This window comes from Bos mutus, chromosome 3, assembly GCF_027580195.1.
Source record: "Bos mutus isolate GX-2022 chromosome 3, NWIPB_WYAK_1.1, whole genome shotgun sequence".
NCBI lineage: Eukaryota > Metazoa > Chordata > Mammalia > Artiodactyla > Bovidae > Bos > Bos mutus.
The window spans coordinates 6208019-6229097 of NC_091619.1; the positions used below are offsets into that span (position 1 = coordinate 6208019).

A 21079-nucleotide genomic window follows, 5' to 3' on the forward strand; every position below is an offset into this window, starting at 1 on the left:
CTAGATTTACAGAATTATTGCAGAGAGATTTTCTGCATACTCTAGGCCTAGTTTCCTCTATTATTATTATCTTTTGGCTGCATCATGCTGCGTGTGAGATTTTAGTTCCCCCACCTGGGCTTGAGCCTGCACCCCCTTGCGTTAGAAGCTTGGAGTATTAACCACTGGATCACCAGGGAAGTCCCAGTTTCCTCTACTATTAACATCCTACATAGTTTGGTAGATTGTCACAGTTAGTGAACCAATGTTGATATATTTCTATTAACGAAACTCCATACTTTATTCAGATTTCTTCAATTTTGTGTGATATCCTTTTTCAGTTCTAGCATCCCATTTAGTAGTTAAATCTCACATTACATTTAGAAGTCAAATCTCCTTAAGCTCTTCTTGGTCGTGATAATTTCTCACACTTTCCTTGTTTTTGATGACCCTGGCAGTTTGGGGATTACTGCTCAGGTGTTCTGTACATGGTTCCTTATTGGGATGTGTCTGTTTTCCTCATGACTAGATTTGAGAAAATGTGTTTTTGAAAGGAAGGCCACAGAGATAGAGTGCCAGTGTCGTCACGTCCTGTCAGTGTGTCTTATCAGTGTTGACGTTCTCTTTGATCTGCTGACCTGAAGTAGTAGTTGTCAGGTTTTTCCTTTGTCAAGTTGCTTCTTTCTCCCGTAGTAGTCTTGTGGAAGAGAGTTACTTTGTGCAGCCCACACTTGGTGGTGCTTGGCCTTCTTAACCATGGAGTAGCTATATGAATTATTTGGAGTTTTTCTGCAAGGGAGATATGTCTGTTCTCCTCCACTTAATTCTTTATTCAGCCACTTATTTATTGGCCTATTATTCCTTAGTAAAGCTGAATAAAGGTATTTGTGACATCCATGCAGATTCATGGATATGCATTTTCTCCTTTGAATTATAAACATTATTTTCTTACTCGAATGATTTTAGCTTGGGCCATTGGACCTCTTTCAGTTGGAGCTTTTATATCTTTTTCAAAAACTTTTATGGAAGTATAGTTGATTTACAATGTTTTGTTAATTTCAGGGGTACAGAAAAATGATTAAGTTATATATACGTGCATATGTATATCTATATACATACATATCTTCTTTTTCAGATTCTTTTCCTGTATAGGTTATTACAAAATATTGAGTATACTTCTCTGTGCTATACAGTCCTTGTTGGTTATCTTATTTTATATATAGTAGTAGGTCCCGCCCACCTTTACCCTTGGGTAACTGCAAATTTGTTTTCTATGTCTGTGAGTCTACTTCTATTTTGTAAGTAAATCCTTTTGTGTCACTTTTTTCTAGATTTCACATATAAGTGATATCATGTATTTGTGTTTCTCTGACTTCACTTAGTATGATAATCTCTAGGTTCATCCACGTTGCTGCAGATGGCATTATTTTGTTCATTTTATGGCTGAGTGATATGTGTGCTTGTGTGTATGCACGCACCACATCTTTATCCATTCATCTATCGGTGGGCATTTAGGTGGTTTCCACGTCTTGGCTATTGGAAATAGTGCAGCAATGTGCATCATGGTGAACGTGTCTTTTTGAAGTATGTTTTGATAGCTCTGTTTTTAATAGAGCTCTGTCATACTGTTCTCCATAGTGGCTGTACCAATTTATATTCCCATCAGCAGTTTAAGAGGTTTCCTTTTTCTCTGTACCATTCCAGCATTTGTTATTTGTAGACTGGTGTGAGGTGATACCTCATTGTATTAATAGTTTTGATTAGCATTTCTCTAATAATGACTGATGTTAAAAATCTTTTCATGTGCCTTTTGGCCATGTGTGTATCTTCTTTGGAGAAATGTCTAGATCGTCTACCCATATTTTGATGGGGTTGTTTGTTTTTGGATATTGAGCTGAATAAGCTGTTTGTGTATTTTGGAATTAATCCCTTATGGGTTGCATTGTTTGTAAGTATTTTCTCCCATTCTGTAGGTTGTATTTTTTTATATTTATTTTTTCAATTTATTGTTTTACTTATAGTTTCCTTTGCTGTGCAGATGCTTTTAAGTTTAACTAGATCCCATTTGTTTAGCTTTGTTTTTATTTTCATTACTCTAGGAGGCATATCCAAAAAGATATTGTTGTGATTTATGTCAAAGAGTGTTCTGCCTACGTTTTCCTACAGGAGTTTTATAGTATCTGGTCTTACATTTAGATCTTTCATCCATTTTGAGTTTATTTTTGAATGTGGTATTAGAGGATGTTTTCATTTCATTCACTTGCATGTAGCTGTCCAGTCTTCCCCATGCCAGCTATTGAAGAGACCTTCTTTTCATGCTATGTGCTTCCCTCCCTTGTAGATCATTTGACCGTAGGTGCGTGGATTTACTTCTAGGCTTTCTATCCTGTGGCACTTCTATATCTTTGACATAGCCTCATCACTGTGGCTTTCGGGTTTTGTTTTGTGCATGTCCTTCCTGACACCACATGATGTTTAAGACTCACGTTATATATTTCCTATCCCAGTCTCAGAATCAGACATTTCTCTGAGGAGATCTGTTTCCTTTTATTGGAGGATGGTATTAGAAACCAAGATCTGGTGCTCCTTGCTGTTGAGATAGCATGTGCTTGTAGGCCCTCTCAGCTCACAGAGCAAGGACATATCTTGGTTTTGTTCAGTCTCCCAATCATGTCTGACTCTCTGTGGCCCCATGGAACTGTAGCACACCAGGCCTCCCTGTCCCTCACCATCTCCCAAAGCTTGCCCAAGTTCATGTCCATTTTATCTGTGATGCCATCCAGCCATCTCATCCTCTGATGCCCTCTTCTCTTTCTGCCCTCCATCTTTGCCAGCATTAGGGACTATTCCAGTGAGTTGGCTGTTTACATCAGAGGACAAAAATGCTGGAGCTTCAGCTTCAGCATCAGTCCTTCCAAGGAATATTCAGGGTTGACTTTCCTTAAGATTTGACTAGTATAATATTCTTGTTGTCCAAGGGATTCTCAGGAGTCTTCTCCAGCACCACAGTTTGAAGGCATCAGTTCTTTGGCATTCTGTGTTCTTTACGGTCCAGTTCTCACAACCATATGTGACTACTGGGAAGACCATCACCTTGACTACACAGACCTTTTTGGAGAGTAATGTCTCTGCTTTTCAATGTACTGTCTAGCTTTGTCATAGCTTTCCTGCCAAGAAGCAACCGTCTTCTGATTTCATGGTTGCAGTCACCTTCCACAGTGACAAGAAGAGGATATCTGTCACTGCTTCCACCATTTCCCCTTCAATTTGCCGTGAAGTAACGGGGCTGGATGCCATGATCTTAGTGTTTTTAATATTGAGTTTTAAGCCAGCTCTTTCACTCTCCTCCTTCACCCTCGTCAAGAGTCTCTTTAGTTCTGCTTTGCTTTCTGCCATTAGAGTGGTATCATCTGCATATCTGAAGTTGTTGCTGTTTCTCCCTCCTATCTTGATTCCAGCTTGTAACTCATCCAGCCTGACATTTCTCATGATATGCCCAGCACATACGTTAAACAAACAGGGTGACAGCAGACAGCCCTGTCGTACTCCTTTCTCAAACTTGAACTAATCGGTTGTTCCATACAGGGTTCTAACTGTTGCTTCTTGACCCACATACAGATTTCTCAGGAGATAGGTAAGATGGTCTGGTGTTCCCTTCTCTTTAAGAGCTTTCCACAGTTTGTTATGATTCTCACAGTCAAAGGCTATAACGTAATTGACGAAACAGATGTAGATGTTTTTCTGGAATTCAAGGAAATATCTATGTGCATGCTAACCCATTTATATATAAATATCTATAAATATTTTGTATGTAACATCTGAATCTTTATTAAGCTAAACATGAGTTCACACTGATGTCTCTGACTCTAATCCCTTACCACATGGATCAGTCTAAACTCCTTCTCTTGCTTACTTGTGGCCCACTCTACCAATGACACACCTGTTCAATTCTAGTGTACATTTATATTGGTTTCAAAATTGTTATCTTGTAATCCCTTAGTATATTTTGATACTTTTTTTTTGTTTCTTTTATTCCTCATTCAGATTCAGGAACTAGAATCTCTCCTGTGTCACAGTGAGAGTCCATCTCAGCTCATTTGGACATCATCTCGCAATGCAAAGAAATCTAATTTCAGCTTTGAGGATGTCCAGCACAGCAAAGGCCAGGAGCCCTACAGCTCTTCCAAATACGCGATTGACCTTCTGAGTGTGGCTTTGAACAGACACTTCAACCATCAGGTAGCCTGTCTCAGCAATATGGAGATGGCAGGGCAGTGTTTGCTGAACCAGCACTGATTGCTTAGTAAAATGGCTGGCTCCCTATTGTAGTGTGAAGATGAAATATTGTTTCTTGAGCAGGATTGCTGTGAGGACAAGGTAAGACATGACAAAGAGTGGCAGTTGATGTATAGGAAGTTTTAGAGCAGAGATAATGAGCTCCAGACTTGTAGGTATATGGGGGTTCATTTACCAGTCTGTAGCTCCTCTGGGGCTATAATTTATGTAACAGAATGACACTACTAACGATATCAGTAGCTCCTGTTAAGCATTTGCCGTGTGTGTCACTTAATACCTTTCCCGTCACAGTGAGGTGGGTCTGAGTATTCCTATTTTCATACGAGGACACTAAAGTTTGGAGTCCTTATTAAAGTCATTTACCCAGAAGTCACACAGTCAGTAAAGGGTAGAGCTCAGAGCTGAGCTCAAGGCTGTCTTAACTTCAAGCTTGGACTTTTCCCATCAAGCCGTGCTGCCTCCAGTGTTATATCCAGTGTTACAGGACAGCTGGCAGTTAGAAAGCCCTTGGAGAGTGAGGATCTCTGGTGAGGCTGCAGAGGTCTGTCTTTTGAGGACTGGATTTAGAGAGCAACCCTTGTCAGACATGCTGGCTTCTGTGGCCTCTGTGGTCTGGAACTTAGTGCTTTTTTGTATGTTTCTCTTGCCCAGGTCCAAAATTTTAACTGGAAATCTCCAGTCTCTCCTGTGGGCATTTTCCTTTGCTTGCTTTGACTGTGTTTTTTGAATATGGAACTGGGGAGAAATTTAACTCCGACAATATTTACAAAAGCTGACCATTTTTAGGGTACTGACCCAGGCTGAAAATTGAGGAGGAAGGAGAAATAAAAGGCAGTGCAGAAACTATTTGCCCTTAAGGGGCTGTTTTTGATTATCCATTAGATACAGCAGTCTAAACCTTATGTAATGGTTTAGATCTGGTTGATTCTGGAATGGAGACCTTCATCAGCTGGAATTCTCACTTCTGAGAACTGGCTCTTAGGATTAAACCTCTTGGTGAAGAGGATGGTATAAAAGTAGAAGCTATGAGCACATTCTCTAGAACTGCTTTTGAATTCTGGCTCTGTCACCTCGGACAGATTATTTAATGTCTTTGTACTTCCAGTTTCCTCATCTGAGAAACAGGGTTAATAATAGTGTTTGCCTCATAGATTTGCTGGGAGGATTGAGTGATTGGAGTGGTATGAAGCATTGACAACAATGCTTTGTGTTAGAATGTGCCTGTGTATGTGTATGTATCTGTACATATGTGTACTATGTGCATGCATACATGCGTGAGTATGCCTAGCCATGTGCACATGTGTGGGTTTTGTATGTTTGTGAACATGTGTAGGAAGGTGACTATGTGTGGTTATGTGCTCATGGCTGTAGGTGTCTGGTCATGTGGTCTGCATCTGTTCATGTGTGTGCTTATGTGTTTGTTTGTTGGCTGTTGTTATTATTGTTATTATTCAGGCTCAGTGTGTTGGTCCACATGTGAGCCTCCTCCTGAGATTTCTTGGGATGTTTAAAAACTTGTCACAACTGCTTGTCCTCTGGAAACTCCCTTTTAGGGATAAGGTCAGAGTGGATTTAGCTTCTTTTTTCATAAAAAGCTCTGAAATTTTGCTTGTCTCAATTGTCAAGTTTTGGGATTTCATCTTTAAAAAAAAAAAAAAATTTAGCTAATGCTGCCAGCTCCTTTAAAATCTGTGTGATTGGTTTGTAGCTCATGATCGTTCTACCTTGGCTTTTATGAAGAAAGAAGTAGCTAAGAAAGAACTACCTCCCTTTGAAGACTTGTATGACTGGAAATGTTGGATCCCTACAGGCTGCCTGGGAGAAGGCAATGGCACCCCACTCCAGTACTTTTGCCTAGAAAATCCCATGGACGCAGGAGCCTGGTAGGCTGCGGTCCATGGGGTCGCGAAGAGTCGGACACGACTGAGCGACTTCACTTTCACTTTTCACTTTCATGCATTGGAGAAGGAAATGGCAACCCACTCCAGTGTTCTTGCCTGGAGAATCCCAGGTACAGGGAGCCTGGTGGGCTGCCGTCTATGGGGTCGCACAGAGTTGGACATGACTGAAGCGACTCAGCAGCAGCAGCATAGGCTGCCTGATAGACTTTACCTGTCCATGAATGACTCCTCCTGTCACACAGCCTTGAGAAATACTCAGGGTCGTCACGCTCATTCCTTCAGATCAAATGTGTGAAGGGACTTCAGTTTAGGTAAAATGGCCTCCTTGCTTGTTTCTTTTGTTGCTCAACGTCAGAAAGTCGTGTGTGTTGAAAGCCCTGGATTTTAGTTCACAGATGTCTTCATTTAGGGCTGAGTAGGTCCTAACTGTCCCTGGCTAGTTCCCAGATTAAGAAATTCTCCTTAGCTATCTTTGGGGCAAAATATTTGGGAAGAATTTTTGGTCTGTAAAGTTCCTGACTTTTTTCAGAGGACTGCTGGTCAATCAAGGGGATTCTCAGGTCTAAATTATCCATGTCAGGCACCGCCAGGCCCTGCAGCAGTGAATAAAGGAAGCCAGCCTTCTAGCTTCTGATACTCAGGGTGCTTTCTGTCCCCTGAACTGACTGTGGTATCCTGGTACTTTCTATTTTTGTTTAAAAGGAAAAAAAAAGTTAAAAGTAATAAAAATATGAATTAAAGTGAAAGTGAAAGTAAAAGTCAGTCGTGTCCAACTGACTTTGTGTTTGCAACTCCATGGACTATACAGTCCATGGCATTCTCCAGGCTGAAATCCTGGAGTGGGTAGCCTTTCCCTTCTCCAGGGGATCTTCCCAACCCAGGGATAGAACCCAGGTCTCCCACATTGCAGGCAGATTCTTTACCAGCTGAGCCAGCAGAGAAGCCCATGAATTAAAATAGTCAATATCAAAATAACGTGAAATGTGGTGAAAATTAAACCAAGTAAGCTAGTAAAACAAATCCCAGTGTTCTAAGGATTACTACAGACCTTTCTATTATTAATATGTGCCATGTGTTAACTGGGGCTCTTTTTATAAAACAGGTCTTTCTAAAATGATGCGTGCAGGGCTAAGAACCTGATTTAGAGATCCTCAGTTAGAGGAGGTCTTTGTGGAATCATACCCACCTCTCCGGTGCCTCGAGCTAGAGCCCTAGGCCTTGTGTTCCTGCAGGAAACAGAGACACACTTGAGGTTTAGCTGTCTGTATTTACTAGAGTAGAAACTTCTTTCAGGCAAAGACTTTCTTTGTATGGCTCTCTTATCTCTCACTGCTCATTTTGATTGGTCAACTGATCTTCAGTTAAGCCATGGAAAACACAGATAACCAGTCCTGCTTTTCTCATCCAGCTTCAAGCTTGGTTACTCTTTGTTCTCTGAGTTACTTGAGAATAAAAGACATTATCAAGTGCCTCTCATAGTGAGTTTTCAGTACGTGATTCTTAAATTAAAATGGTCTACCCAGCTACAAGGACAGCTTAGAGCATCAAGCCTTGGCGCCCTGGCTTCCTGGCTCATTTGTGTTTCTCCTTTATTAACTGACATAGAGGCAGGCTCAATGTGTATTGAATTAAAATGAACTGCTACCCCTCTCTGTGCCCCCAGGGTCTGTATTCCAGTGTAGTGTGCCCAGGTACGATGCTGACCAATTTGACATATGGAATTCTACCTCCCTTTGTGTGGATGTTAATCATGCCAATCATATGGCTGGTAAGTGATACATGCTTCTTCTCTTGATTTACTTAAGCTGTTCAAGTTGGAACCAAAAAGATGTGATTAAGGGTTGGGAAGTGCTTTAAGTAATTGAACTTGAAGGTGGCAGAATTCCATTTCACTCAAAAGTTTTGATGTTACCATGTAATCTCTGCTTCATACTGCCTGATACTCCCACTGTACCTCCATCTTAGTGAGCACTGTTTGTTAAGGGAATGTTTCTTTGATCACGCACCATATAGCCCAGGAGTTCTATGATTATATAATTTTGAGAAACCTGCGTTAAGTGATATCAAACTGGATTTCTCTGAGCTTTTAATATAGTCACTTGCATTAAAATTTCCCAAGGAGGGTATGATTGTGCATTGTATGATCACAGTGTCATGTTTTTGCTTGTTTGTTTTGTTTGTATTTTGAGCATCCCTCCAGCACTCATTAGAAAATGCTGCTTTCAGGAAATGTCCTTCCCTTGTAGAGCTCAGGAAGAAGTATCCTGTTTATGGCAGGCATGGGAAAAAGATGAGAAGGACATATGCCTTCATGTTAAAAGTGGTTGACTTGGAGTAATGGGGATTAAATGATGGAAATTATTTCTTGTTTCAATTTATTTTCTGAAACTGAAAAAATACTCTATAATAAGAAATGCAGTGTGTCTTTTTTTTAACATTTAAATGGATAATGCTTTTGTGACTCTAGACCACCACAGAATGACTACTGTTTTCTTTTTCTCAGTTACGCTTTTTTGCAAACGCTTTCACGTTGACACCTCACAATGGAACAGAAGCACTGGTATGTTACTAGAGTTTTAACATGTTGTATTCACTTCACAGATGTAGACTGTAAGTTCACTGAATTAGAAACAATCTTAACAGAAAAGATGAGAACAGACTCTGTATAAGCAAGGTCCTGTTTAGGACTAAGGTGAATCATAAGGTGAAATGCTGGTCATTAGGAGTGAACTTTGAAAGTTCAGTATGTTTTCTGGCACTGAGTACCATGGTTCTGGGCTCAGTGCTTCTGTAGAAGCAAGAGACATGAGCAGCCAGAGGAGAGCGGAGCATGGAGCACTGTCGGGGCAGGCAAAGCAAGATGTTGGCTGGGCAGTCAGTGTGAGATTTCCCACGGCGAAGGTGTGTTTCATGGGTCAAGAGTAGAGGCAACAAAGCCCAACTCCATTTCCCAATATGAAGATTCTCTTTTCCTGTATTAATAATAGAGAATTGAGTTATTAACTTGATTAGAAAACCAGTTTGTTTTCTTAAGTCACTCATGCAGATGGACCGCATGTGTTTCTTCATCAATGGCAGACATTACTAATGGATCATAATACTCTGTTCTGTTGTACATAAATGATGTCTCTGAATATTTTTCAACTGAAGGCCCCAAAGACATTCCCTACCAGTGGATGAGAATTGTCATACAAGATGAAATGTATTTGTCCTCTGTGCTTTATACCATCTGGTTGAAATTCCACTGTATTAAAAGTCAGTTCTATGTGTGTGTTTCCCTCACTCCACTTAGCTCCTTCAGGATTTTTGCTTTGTATTTTGGAAACCTGAGAGCCTATCACTATTACTTATTTCTTAATATATTTGTCCAGCCATTTAGAATAATGAATGATCATTTAGGGGTTACTCCTTCCATACATTTACGACACTGAAAGGCAAATCTAGAGGTCAAGTATATATTGTGTCAGAGGAGTAGGAATAGTTAAAATTCAGAATCTCCAGTTGCTAAGGAGCTTAGAGTCATGTTTAAAAAAAAGAGTGAATTGAGAAAATAGACAAGAAAATAAGACATTCTATCATCTAGTGGCAAGTACTCTAGGAATGATCAGAAAGGAGGATCACCATGGGGCTGGACCAGTTGGAGCAGGCTCTACTTACTGAGTCAGGCTTATTTGGGCTCTGAAGAATAGGTTGAATTTAATAAGATGAGTGGCATGCTCCCAGAGTCATGTTCAAAAAGTTTGTGACCTGGTGTAATTTCCTTCAGCATGGATGAGTAGGATGTCATTACCACTTAGTGATGATTATATATGCTGCAGATACAGATGAGGGTTTGAGCACATCACATGTGTAGCAAGAATCTCTTCAACCTTTGGTTGAATAAATTTTATCTCCTTAAATGGGCTGAGCTTGAGTGGCCTAGAATACAGTAGTTAGGAATGTGGACTGTAGAATTATAGTAATTCTGTTCAAATTCCAGTTCTCCTGTTTCTGACTGTGAACTCTTGGGCACATTTTTTACTTGCCTAAGCCTTTTATTATTAGCTGTAAAATAGGAATTACAGGAGTAAATGAGAGAAGGCTTATTGTAAAGGATTTTGTGTATTTCAGCATGTAAGATTTTAAAGAAAACCATCTTAATGAAAATAATGTAGTGTTGGCATGTGAACTGACAGCTCAATGGAATAAAATAGAAAGTTTAGGATAGGCCCAAAGCATATAGGTGTTTGATATATTATAATGATGCAGAAAATCAGTGAGGGTAAAGATGGTTTATTCAACAAATGCTGCCAAAAAATAGAATAGGATCTTTTCTACATACTTTATAGTCAAATAAAATTCTAGGTAAACTATAAGATTTATGTATAAAAGTAAGAATGTATAGTTACTTGGAAAAAATATGGGGACATTTTAAAATAATTTAAGAGTGCAGAGGCTTAACTATTCCCAGGAACTCTAGAAAACTGAAAAATTTGATTAAATAAATTAAAAAAAAATACATGACTAAAATTCTCACTATATAGATACTCAAAAGATTTGCCACAAAATGGAAGAAAAATACCTGCTACCCATAACATAGATAAAGGTTAAATTTTCTTTTCTTTTTTTTTTATCACAAAGATAAGACTATATAGTTTATTTTATTTTCTGCATTGGTCATTCCCATAAAATGCTTGGCTCACATTATAAAATCCTGTTAAAAACAAAACAGTACAAAAAAGTTTTTGGAGTTTAACTAAAGCATTAGAACTTGATAAGCATATAACTGATTAACTTCTCACTTCATTGTACAGCAGAAACTAACACACTATTTTAAAGCCATTATGTTTCAATAAAAAATACAATAAAATATGGAAAAAAAAAGATTTTGAGGCCTCGTGTAAGCAAAGAACAAAATATGTGGCCCTCTTTCACCTACGCTTACAAAGCACTTGCTTTTTAAAAAGTTTTTTTTATTGAAGGATAATTGCTTTACAGAATTTTGTTGTTTTCTGTCAAGCATGAATCAGCAATAGGTATACATATATCCCCTCCCTTTTGAACCTGCCTCCCATCTTCCTCCCCATCCCACCCCTCTAGGTTGATACAGAGCCCCTGTTTGAGTTTCCTGAGCCATACAGCAAATCCCCATTGGCTATCTATTTTACATATGGTAATATAAGTTTCCATGTAACTCTTTCCATACATCAAACCCTTTCCTTCCCTCTGTGTCCATAAATCTATTCTCTATGTCTGTTTCTTTATTGCTGCCCTGTAAATAAATTCTTCAGAACCATTTTTCTAGATTCTGTATATGTGCATTAGAATATGATATTTATCTTTCTCTTTCTGACTCACTTCAGTGTGTATAATAGTTTCTAGGTTCATCCACCTCATCAGAACTGACTCAAATGCATTCCTGTTTATGTCTGAGTAATATTCCATGTGTATATGTACTACAGCTTCTTTATCCATTCATTTGTTGATGAGCATCTAGGTTGCTTCCATGTTCTAGCTATTGCAAATAGTGCTGCAGTGAACAATGGGATACATGTGTCTTTTTCCTCCTCAGGGTTTCCTCAGGGTAAATGTTTAAGAGTGGGATTGCTGGGTCATATGGTGGTTTTATTCTTAGTTTTTTAAGGAACCTCCATACCGTCTTCCTTAGTGGCTGTATCAACTTACATTCTCACCAACAGTGCAAGAGCGTTCCCTTTTCTCCACACCCTCTCCAACATTTATTGTCTGTAGACTTTTTTGATGATGGCCATTCTAGCTGGTGAAAATCATAAGATACTGATGAAAGAAATCAAAAATGACATAAACAGATGAAGAGATATTCCATGTTCCTGGGTAGGAAGAAGCAATATTGTGAAAATGACTATACTACCAAATGCGACCTACAGATTCAATGTGATCCCTATCAAATTACCAGTGGCATTTTTCACAGAACTAGAACAAAAAATTTCACAACTCATATGGAAACACAGAAGACCCTGAATAGCCAAAGCAGTCTTGAGAAAGAAAAATGGAGCTGGAGGAATCAACCTTCCTGACTTCATATTATACTACAAAGCTACAGTCATCAAGACAGTATGGTACTGGCACAAAAACAGAAATATAGACCAATGGAACAAGATAGAAAGCCCAGAAATAAACCCAGTGGGTACCTTATTTTTGACAAAGGAGGCAAGAATATACAAGAGGGCAAAGACAGCCTCTTCAGTACATGGTGCTGGGAAGCCTGGACAGCTACATGTCAAAGAATGAAGTTAGAACACTTCCTAACACCATACACAAAGATAATCTCAAAATGGATTAAAGACCTAAATGTAGGACCAGAAACTATAAAACCCATAGAGGAAAACAGGCAGAACACTCGATGACATAAATCAAAGCAAGATCCTCTATGACCTGCCTCCTAGAGTAATGGAAATAAAAACAAAAGCAAACAAGTGGGACCTGATTAAACTTAAAAGCTTTTGCACAGCAAAGGAAACTGTAAGCAAGGTGAAAATACACCCCTCAGAGTGGGAGAAAATAATAGCAAATGAAACAACTGGCAAAGGGTTAATTTCCAAAATATACAAGCAGCTCATACAACTCAATACTAGGAAAACAGTCAAAAAGTGGGAAAAAGACCTAAATAGACATTTCTCCAAAGGAGACATACAGATGGCTAACAAATACATGAAAAGATGCTCAACATTGCTCATTATCAGAGAAATGCAAATCAAAACTACAATTTTGATTAACTGGAAATTATTTACTAAATTTTACTAAAATTTACTAAATTTACTAGTAATTTACTAAAATTACTAAATTTTCTTAATTGTTAAAGGAACGTCAACAAATCAAGGAAAACAACCTATTGGAACAATGGGCAGAGGACGTGAACAGAGTTTTGAAACTTGTAATCATATGAAGAAATGCCTAATCTTATATGAAGAGAAATGCAAATTAAAACTATAATGAAAAACTTTCACCTCTGATTAGCAAAGATTAGAAAGTTTAATATATTGGTGCTATATTGGCAGGGGCGTAGGGAAATGAGCACTCTGCCACACTGCTGGAGAGAGTAGACTGGTACAGCCTCTGTCAAGGGCTTTGGCAATATTATGCAATATGATAAATACGCATACCTTTAAACCTAGCAATTCCATCTTTGGTATTAGATAAGATAAATAAGATATCCTCAAACTTACATAGAATAATTTAGTCATCATTCATCACAGTGATGTTTGTAATAGCAAAACTTGGCAAAAACCTCTGTATCAGTTGGAAACTTTATGTAAATTATGGCACATCCATAGAAGGTTGCGACTTTGAAAGAGACTGAAATTTTCATGTACTGGTTTGAAAGTATCTACAAGGCCTGTTGTTCAAGTGAAAAATGTAAAGCGTGGAATAGTGTATATTTTGCTTCCATTTGCCTAAGAGAAATGGATGTATTTGTTTTTTTAACCAAATACATTTTCTTTGGAAGAATTTACAGAATACTAACATGAGTGCTTGCTTCCAGAGAGAACTGGGTGGCTAGAAAACTGAAAGGGAGGAAGAGTTTTGACTACCATGTACATCTTTTGATTGTTGTACATGTACATAGTCATCTATTAATAAAACTAAATATTACATCAGTGACCTGTACTTTGCTGTGGTGTCAGCTGAGTATCCTCTCGGAGTGAGCTCCAGTTCACATGTCCTGAGCTTTAATTTGAAGATTAAGGGAAAAGTCAGTTAAATATGGGAACTTTATAAAAACTTTCAAAGGATACTATTAAGCTGGCTGTTCTACTTTCTTCCTATAAATTATAGTTGTGGTTCATGCCAGCATCACAATTAGCTGATGCTATTCAGGAGGGTTGTCAGAATTTGTCTGGGGCTCTCTGAAGTGCTGATTAAAAATCCCCTCCAGCCTCACTCACTTTGGGCAGAAGAGAAGAGTCATTGACACCCTCTTCCTTTCCAGGTCTGGCTTTTCCACCAAAAGCCCGAGTCTCTCAATCCTCTGGTGAAATATCTGAGTGCCACCACTGGCTTTGGAAGCAATTATGTGACGTCCAAAAAGGTGACTCTCTTTGCTTTGTTTCATTGAAGAGGTTGATGGTGGGCTGGTCCCTGGGTTCCCAACCATGCTGCCAGCTGTCCAGCTTCTGTTCTGTGGGTCTCCCCTCTCTGCCATCACACTGGCCTATTTTCATTTCTTTCTGCTTTTTCCTGCCTTTCAGCTTGACACACCTTTTCTACACCTCAACTGCTCTTATCTGTCTTTTTTCTGATTCATTACTACGATTTATTCTTAAGATCTCAGCTTTTATGTGACCTTTTACATCGAGTCAGGTGCTTCCATGCTAGATTTTTTTGACCTCCTATGAAGGTCAGGAAGCAAGTTAGAACTGGACATGGAACAACAGACTCGTTCGAAATAGGAAAAGGAGTACATCAAGGCTGTATATTGTCACCCTGCGTATTTAACTTATATGCAGAGTACATCATGAGAAATGCTGGGCTGGAAGAAGCACAAGCTGGAATCAAGACTGCAGGGAGAAATATCAATAACCTCAGATACGCAGATGACACCACCCTTACGGCAGAAAGTGAAGAGGAACTAAAAAGCCTCTTGATGAAAGTGAAAGAGGAAAATGAAAAGGTTGGCTTAAAACTCAACATTCAGAAAACTAAGATCATGGCATCTGGTCCCATCACTTATGGGAAATAGATGGGGAAACAGTGGAAACAGGGTCAGACTTTATTTTTTGGGGCTCCAAAATCACTGTAGATGGTGATTGCAGCCATGAAATTAAAAGATGCTTACTCTTTGGAAGGAAAGTTATGACCAACCTAGATAGCATATAAAAAGGCAGAGACATTACTTTGCCAACAAAGGTCCATCTAGTCAAGGCTGTGGTTTTTCCAGCAGTCATGTATGAATGTGAGAGTTGGACTGTGAAGAAAGCCGAGCGCCGAAGAATTGATGCTTTTGAATTGTGGTGTTGGAGAAGACTCTTGAGAGTCCCTTGGACTGCAAGGAGATCCAGCCAGTCCATTCTGAAGGAGATCAGCCCTGGGATTTCTTTGGAAGGAATGATGCTAAAGCTGAAACTCCAGTACTTTGGCGACCTCATGCCAAGAGTTGACTCATTGGAAAAGACTCTGATGCTGGGAGGGATTGGGGGAAGGAGGAGAAGGGGACGCCAGAGGATGAGGTGGCTGGATGGCATCACCGAATTGATGAGTTTGAGTGAGCTCCGGGAGTTGGTGATGGACAGGGAAGCCTGGCGTGCTATGATTCATGGGGTCGCAAAGAGTCAGACACTACTGAGTGACTGAACTGAACTGAACTGAATGCCAGTTCTGGGTAGAACTCATACAGCAGTGGGCTCTTTGCTCCAAGGGTAAGCTCTGTGAAGAGGGGGATCACACCTGCCTTCCTTGCAAGTTCCCTTGCACATGGCACGTGCTCAAGAAATGTGATACAAGTTGAATGAAATATAAAGCATCTTACTAAGTGAAGTTAGCTTCCCTTTGTGTTCCACTTATGACAATTATTAGCTTTAATAGTTCGGTATTTGAAGAGGCAGGGGACCTAGTTTGGAAAAATGGGTGCTGTGTTTTGTAGACCCTGTTATCTAAAATGAAATTAAATATATTTACATAGTAGAAAATGAAAAAAATTATTGTGACCCCATAAGGATCAATTGTTATATTTTTGTCATGAGTAAGGTTTATTTCAGCCTCCCATTTTTCACTGCCTAGCTTATTGTGAGGAGGCAATGGCATAAAATAAAATTCAGTTCAGTTCAGTCACTCAGTCATGTCCAGCTCTTTGCAACCCCATGGACTGCAGTATGCCAGGCTTCCCTGTCCATCATCAACTTCCAGCGCTTACTCAAACTCATGTCCATTGAGTTGGTGATGCTATCCAACCATCTCATCCTCTGTCATTCCCTTCTCCTCCTGCCTTCAATCATTCTCAGCATCAGAATCTTTTCAAATGTGTCAGTTCTTCACATCAGGTGGTTAAAGTTTCGGAGTTTCAGCTTTAGCATCAGTCTTTCCAATGAATATTCAGCACTGATTTCCTTTAGGATGGATGGTTTGATCTCCTTGCAGTCCAAGGGACTCTCAAGAGTCTTCTCCAATACCACAGTTCAAAGGCATCAGTTCTTTGGTGCTCAGCTTTCTTTATAGTCCAACTCTCACATCCATACATGACTATTGGAAAAACCAAAGCTTTGACTAGATGGACCTTTGTTGGCAAAGTAATGTCTCTGCTTTTTAATATGCTGTCTATGTTGGTCATACCTTTTCTTTCAAGGAGCAAGCGTCTTTTAATTTCATGGCTGCAGTCACCATCTGCAGTGATTTTGGAACCCAAGAAAATAAAGTCTGTCACTGTTTCCATTGTTTCTCCATCTATTTGACACAAAGTGATGGGACCAGATGCCATGATCTAATTTTCTCAATGTTGAGGTTTTTTTTTTTAATATAAATTTATTTATTTTAATTGGAGGCTAATTACTTTACAATATTGTATTTGTTTTGCCATACATCAACATGAATCCACCACGGGTATACATGTGTTCCCCGTCCTGAACCCCCTTCCCACCTCCCTCCCCGTACCATCCTTCTGAGCCGTCTCAGTGCACCAGTCCCAAGCATTCAGTATCATGCATCGAACCTGGACTGGCGATCCATTTCATACATGATATTATACATGTTTCAATGCCATTCTCCCAAATCATCCCACTCTCTCCCTCTCCCAGAGTCCAAAGACTGTTCTATACATCTGTGTCTCTTTTGCTCTCTCACATACAGGGTTATTGTTACCATCTTTCTAAATTCCATATATATGTGTTAGTATACTGTATTGGTGTTTTTCTTTCTGGCTTACTTCCAATGTTGAGTTTTAAGCCAACTTTTTCACTCCTCTTTCACTTTCATCAAGAGGCTCTTTAGTTCTTCGCTTTCTGCCATAAGGGTGGTATCATCTGCATATCTGAGGTTACTTATATTTCTCCTGGCAATTTTGATTCCGGTTTGTGCTTCATCCAGTCTAGCATTTCTCATGATGTACTCTGCATATAAGTTAAATAAGCATGGTGACAATATACAGCCTTGACATACTCCTTTTTCTATTTGGAACCAATCTATTGTTCCATGTCCAGTTCTAACTGTTGCTTCTTGACCTGCATACAGATTTCTCAGGAGGCAGGTCAGGTTGTCTGGTATTTCCATCTCTTTAAGAATTTTCCACAGTTTGTTGTGATCCACACAGTTAAAGCCTTTGTTTGGCATAGTCAATAAAGCAGAACTAGATATTTTTCTGGAACCTGCTTGCTTTTTCGATGATCCAGTGGATGTTGACAATTTGATCTCTGGTTCCTCTGCCTTTGCTAAAACCAGCTTGAACATCTGACAGTTCACGTTTCACACACTGTTGAAACCTGCCTTGGAGAATTTTGAGCATTACTTTGCTAGTGTGTAAGATGAGTGCAATTGTGCGCAATTTGAACATTCTTTGGCATTGCCTTTCTTTGGGATTGGGATGAAAACTGACCTTTTCCAGTCCTGTGGCCACAGTTGAGTTTTCCAAATTTGCTGGAAAATTGGATTGAAGCAAATAAGTTAGCTTAGGCAGAGTCATAATTGACAGTGACCTTGTCTATATGTCAGTAGCTTGAGTTTTAAAGGGAACCATGCTCTCCACTTCCCATAGTATATGTTTACTGAAAATGAACCTAAGAACCTCCAGTGTATTCCAAACTATATTCTGTGAGATACTAGTTCCTTAAGATTTGCAAAAAGCAATTTGTCATCCAAGTAAGTCTGAGAAATGCTTCATATTATATCCCCCCTCTTTCAGAGACCCGCACTATGCACATAATGCTAGCAAAGGCTTTGAGGAGTTGATACAGTTAGGAAATACGCCTGACATGTTTCATCCTGCTGTTTCTAAGTTGCTCTTGACTGTATGATGTTTTCGTTTCCTTTTAAAATTTAAGAATGCATAACAACATCCCAAGAAATTCTTTGGGAACTCTGTGCTATGTGCTCTGTTGCTTCAGTCATGTCCAACTCTTTGAGACCCCATGGACTGTAGCCTGCCAGGCTCCTCTGCCCATGGGATTCTCCAGGCAGGAATACTGGAGTGGGTTGCCATTTCCTTCTCCAGGGGATCTTCCTGACCCAGGGATCGAACCAGCGTCTCTTGCGTCTTCTGCATTGGCAGGCATGTTCTTTACCACTAGTACCACCTGGGAAGCCGTCTTGGGAACTCTATTGTAAACAAATAAGCTTACTTTCAGGTCCTCAGAATTTGTTTGAATTTACATCTATTGATGTCAAAGGAGTGGCTGATTTACCAAGGGGATAAAATGTTTAATTCCGTAAACCAAAGGACTGTATTAGCATTTCTTGGAAATGCATCGCAGACTGTTTTTAACCTTCGATTAATTTTAGTAAGTCAGCTTTCTGCTGTTTAAAGATTGGGTTGAATTAAAGAGAGCTGTAATTCCTCTTCCAGTTACAACATGAAAAAAATGCTAACATGATTGAATGTAAATGTTTTTCCAAAAGGTTTTAAAGTTTTCTTTAATTTGTAGCCTTTTAGCTTTGGGGGCTGGAAGTTTGCTTTGCATACAATGTATCAGTTAAAATTAATTTTCTACATAAAACAAGAATGTAAAGTAAAGTGGATAAAACAAGATAAAAGCTAATATTTCTTGCATGTAAAGCAGTTTGGAGAATGGCAGCTTTGGGCTAGCCTGGCAGCTTGGCAGATTGTCAGGTATCCAGGTTCCCTCTGCCATCCCTGAGGTATGGTCCTCATCCTTATGGTTCAGGAGAGCAGTGTGAAGAAGGGAGAAAGAAAGGGGTGCCTCATTACCTTTAAAGAGAGTCCTGGGTAGTACCGCACACTTCCACTTATATCTCATTGGCCAGAATTTAGTCCATGGTACCATTAGCTTCAGTGAAGGCTGGAGACTTAGTCTTTCATCTGCAGGGCAGTGAGTTCAGCTAAGATCAGAGCTCTTTTATTGAAGAAGTTACTTACTAGGAGGTAAGTATCAGTTGTACTTAAAGACAAAATGTTGAGATTCCTAACATTCCCCACATGGCTTCCACCACAGCTTTCCTTCTGGGCCTTTTTTGGATTCTCTTACCTGTTATTTAAATGGAATCCTTTTATTCAAATACTGTTTATTTTTCCTTTCTAGTCACGCCTATCTCGCTTCTTTTCCAGATGGACCTAGATGAAGACACTGCTGAAAAATTTTACCAAAAGCTACTGAAACTTGAAAAGGAGATTAGGGTCACCATTCAAAAAACCAATAACCAGAACTGAAAATGATGCTCTCTGAAACATACTGTGCCTTTTGTGAGTTCTGGAGTGTGTGGGTTTCTCCTGAGTTGGACCATGTGCATTTGTGGTAAAAAGTGATTTCTGCTGGTCTCTTCATTGCAGAATCACCTCTACGATTATGTTTGTGTGTGCATGTGAGAAAAGAATGTCTGTTAGTTTATCAGTCTTTAAGAATGATGTCACATCAGAGTCGAGCTAGAGTCACCCAACTGAGTACCTGTTTGCTCTGCTAACAAGAGCACAAGCTCTATTTCATGGGATGAGGTATTGACTTGAATAATTATGACACAGACACATACTGATTCTCCTTTTCACCTGCCCCAGAAGGAGGACGTATTACTCATTCTCTGAGTAGCAGTCTTAGCCTTGTTCTTCACAAGTAGTTTTCCTAGGTCTTGTACCTTATTTCTTCCTCCACATGCCGCATTTAAAAATCCTAATACAGATGCCCATGTAATTAATCATCATAGTAACAAAAGTATATGTATTTGGGCCACTTGAATTATTTTCCCTGTATTTTCAAAGTATCTTTTATTGATATTGAGATAGTCCATGTTAATAGTGGGCCTGACCTTCACCACAGTTTACAAATTTATTACTGACCAACTTGTTTTCATGACATATTTTAGCGGATGTAATCCTGCACCAAAAATGATTTACTCAAATTGTTTCAATGAATTTACTCAGATTTTTCAATTGAATAATTACTGGTGGAATGTCTCTTAGTATTAGTAGTGGTCGAAAGTGGTTAGGACTAGTTTGCATGATGTCAAGACAAAATGCTAAAATGCCTAGGTGTTTCAACCAACATCTGGAATATTAGAGTAATATTTTTAATGAGTTAATATGAAAAATTACATGTAAATATAATGTCTATATGTTTTAAAGTGTGGAATTTTGGTTATTCTTTCTCTAAGTTTGTTGCTAAAGATATTTTTAATAACTTTAAACATATATGAAGATGAGAGCTGACCACTCTCCATTCTCTTTGAAAAAGAAGGGTGAAGTTAGAGAGCTGAAAGCACAGAGCTGGTTTTCATTCTTCTGTTTACTCACTGTTAATTGGGAAGAAGTACTTTACTGTGGATCTCAAGCTTTTTGTCTGTGAAGTGGAATCTTCCTGTATTCTCTGTTCATGGATATGAAGTGAGAATGAAATGCAGTAATATATGTGAATGAATAAAGAGCATTTTTTGAGAACAATGACTACACAATATTTTTTAGAGATTAATAAGCCAGGGTGTCATGATTGAAATATTACTATGTGAGGCACTGAGTGAGCACATGCCATCTGACTGAGTGGTCTCTGTTTCTGGAATTTAAAAAAAAAAAATTAAAGTATAGTTGATTTACAGTGTTTCCAGGTGTACAGCAAAGTGATTCAGTTATATTCAGTTTTTCAGATTCTTTTCCACCATAGATAGTTACAAGTTACTGAATATAGTTCCCTGTACTATATAGTAGATCCTTGTTTTATTTATTTGTAGTTTGTATCTGTTACTCTCAAACTGCTCATTTAAATACGCCTCCCCCACTATCCCCTTACTTAACCCTGTTT

The 21079-nt window shown here is 39.1% G+C and overlaps 1 protein-coding gene across 1 annotated transcript in view; it reads left to right on the plus strand.

Moving 5' to 3' along the window:
* The window catches only part of HSD17B7 (hydroxysteroid 17-beta dehydrogenase 7), a 29954-nt gene extending 9227 nt beyond the window's left edge, over positions 1-20727 (plus strand). Inside the window, exons 5-9 of the mRNA XM_005890489.3 lie at positions 4024-4218; positions 7840-7944; positions 8680-8736; positions 14125-14223; positions 19402-20727. Coding sequence (XP_005890551.1) covers positions 4024-4218; positions 7840-7944; positions 8680-8736; positions 14125-14223; positions 19402-19503 — 558 coding nt within the window. The 3' untranslated portion in view covers positions 19504-20727. The remainder of the gene's footprint in view (positions 1-4023; positions 4219-7839; positions 7945-8679; positions 8737-14124; positions 14224-19401) is intronic.
* Positions 20728-21079: the final 352 nt, after the last annotated feature.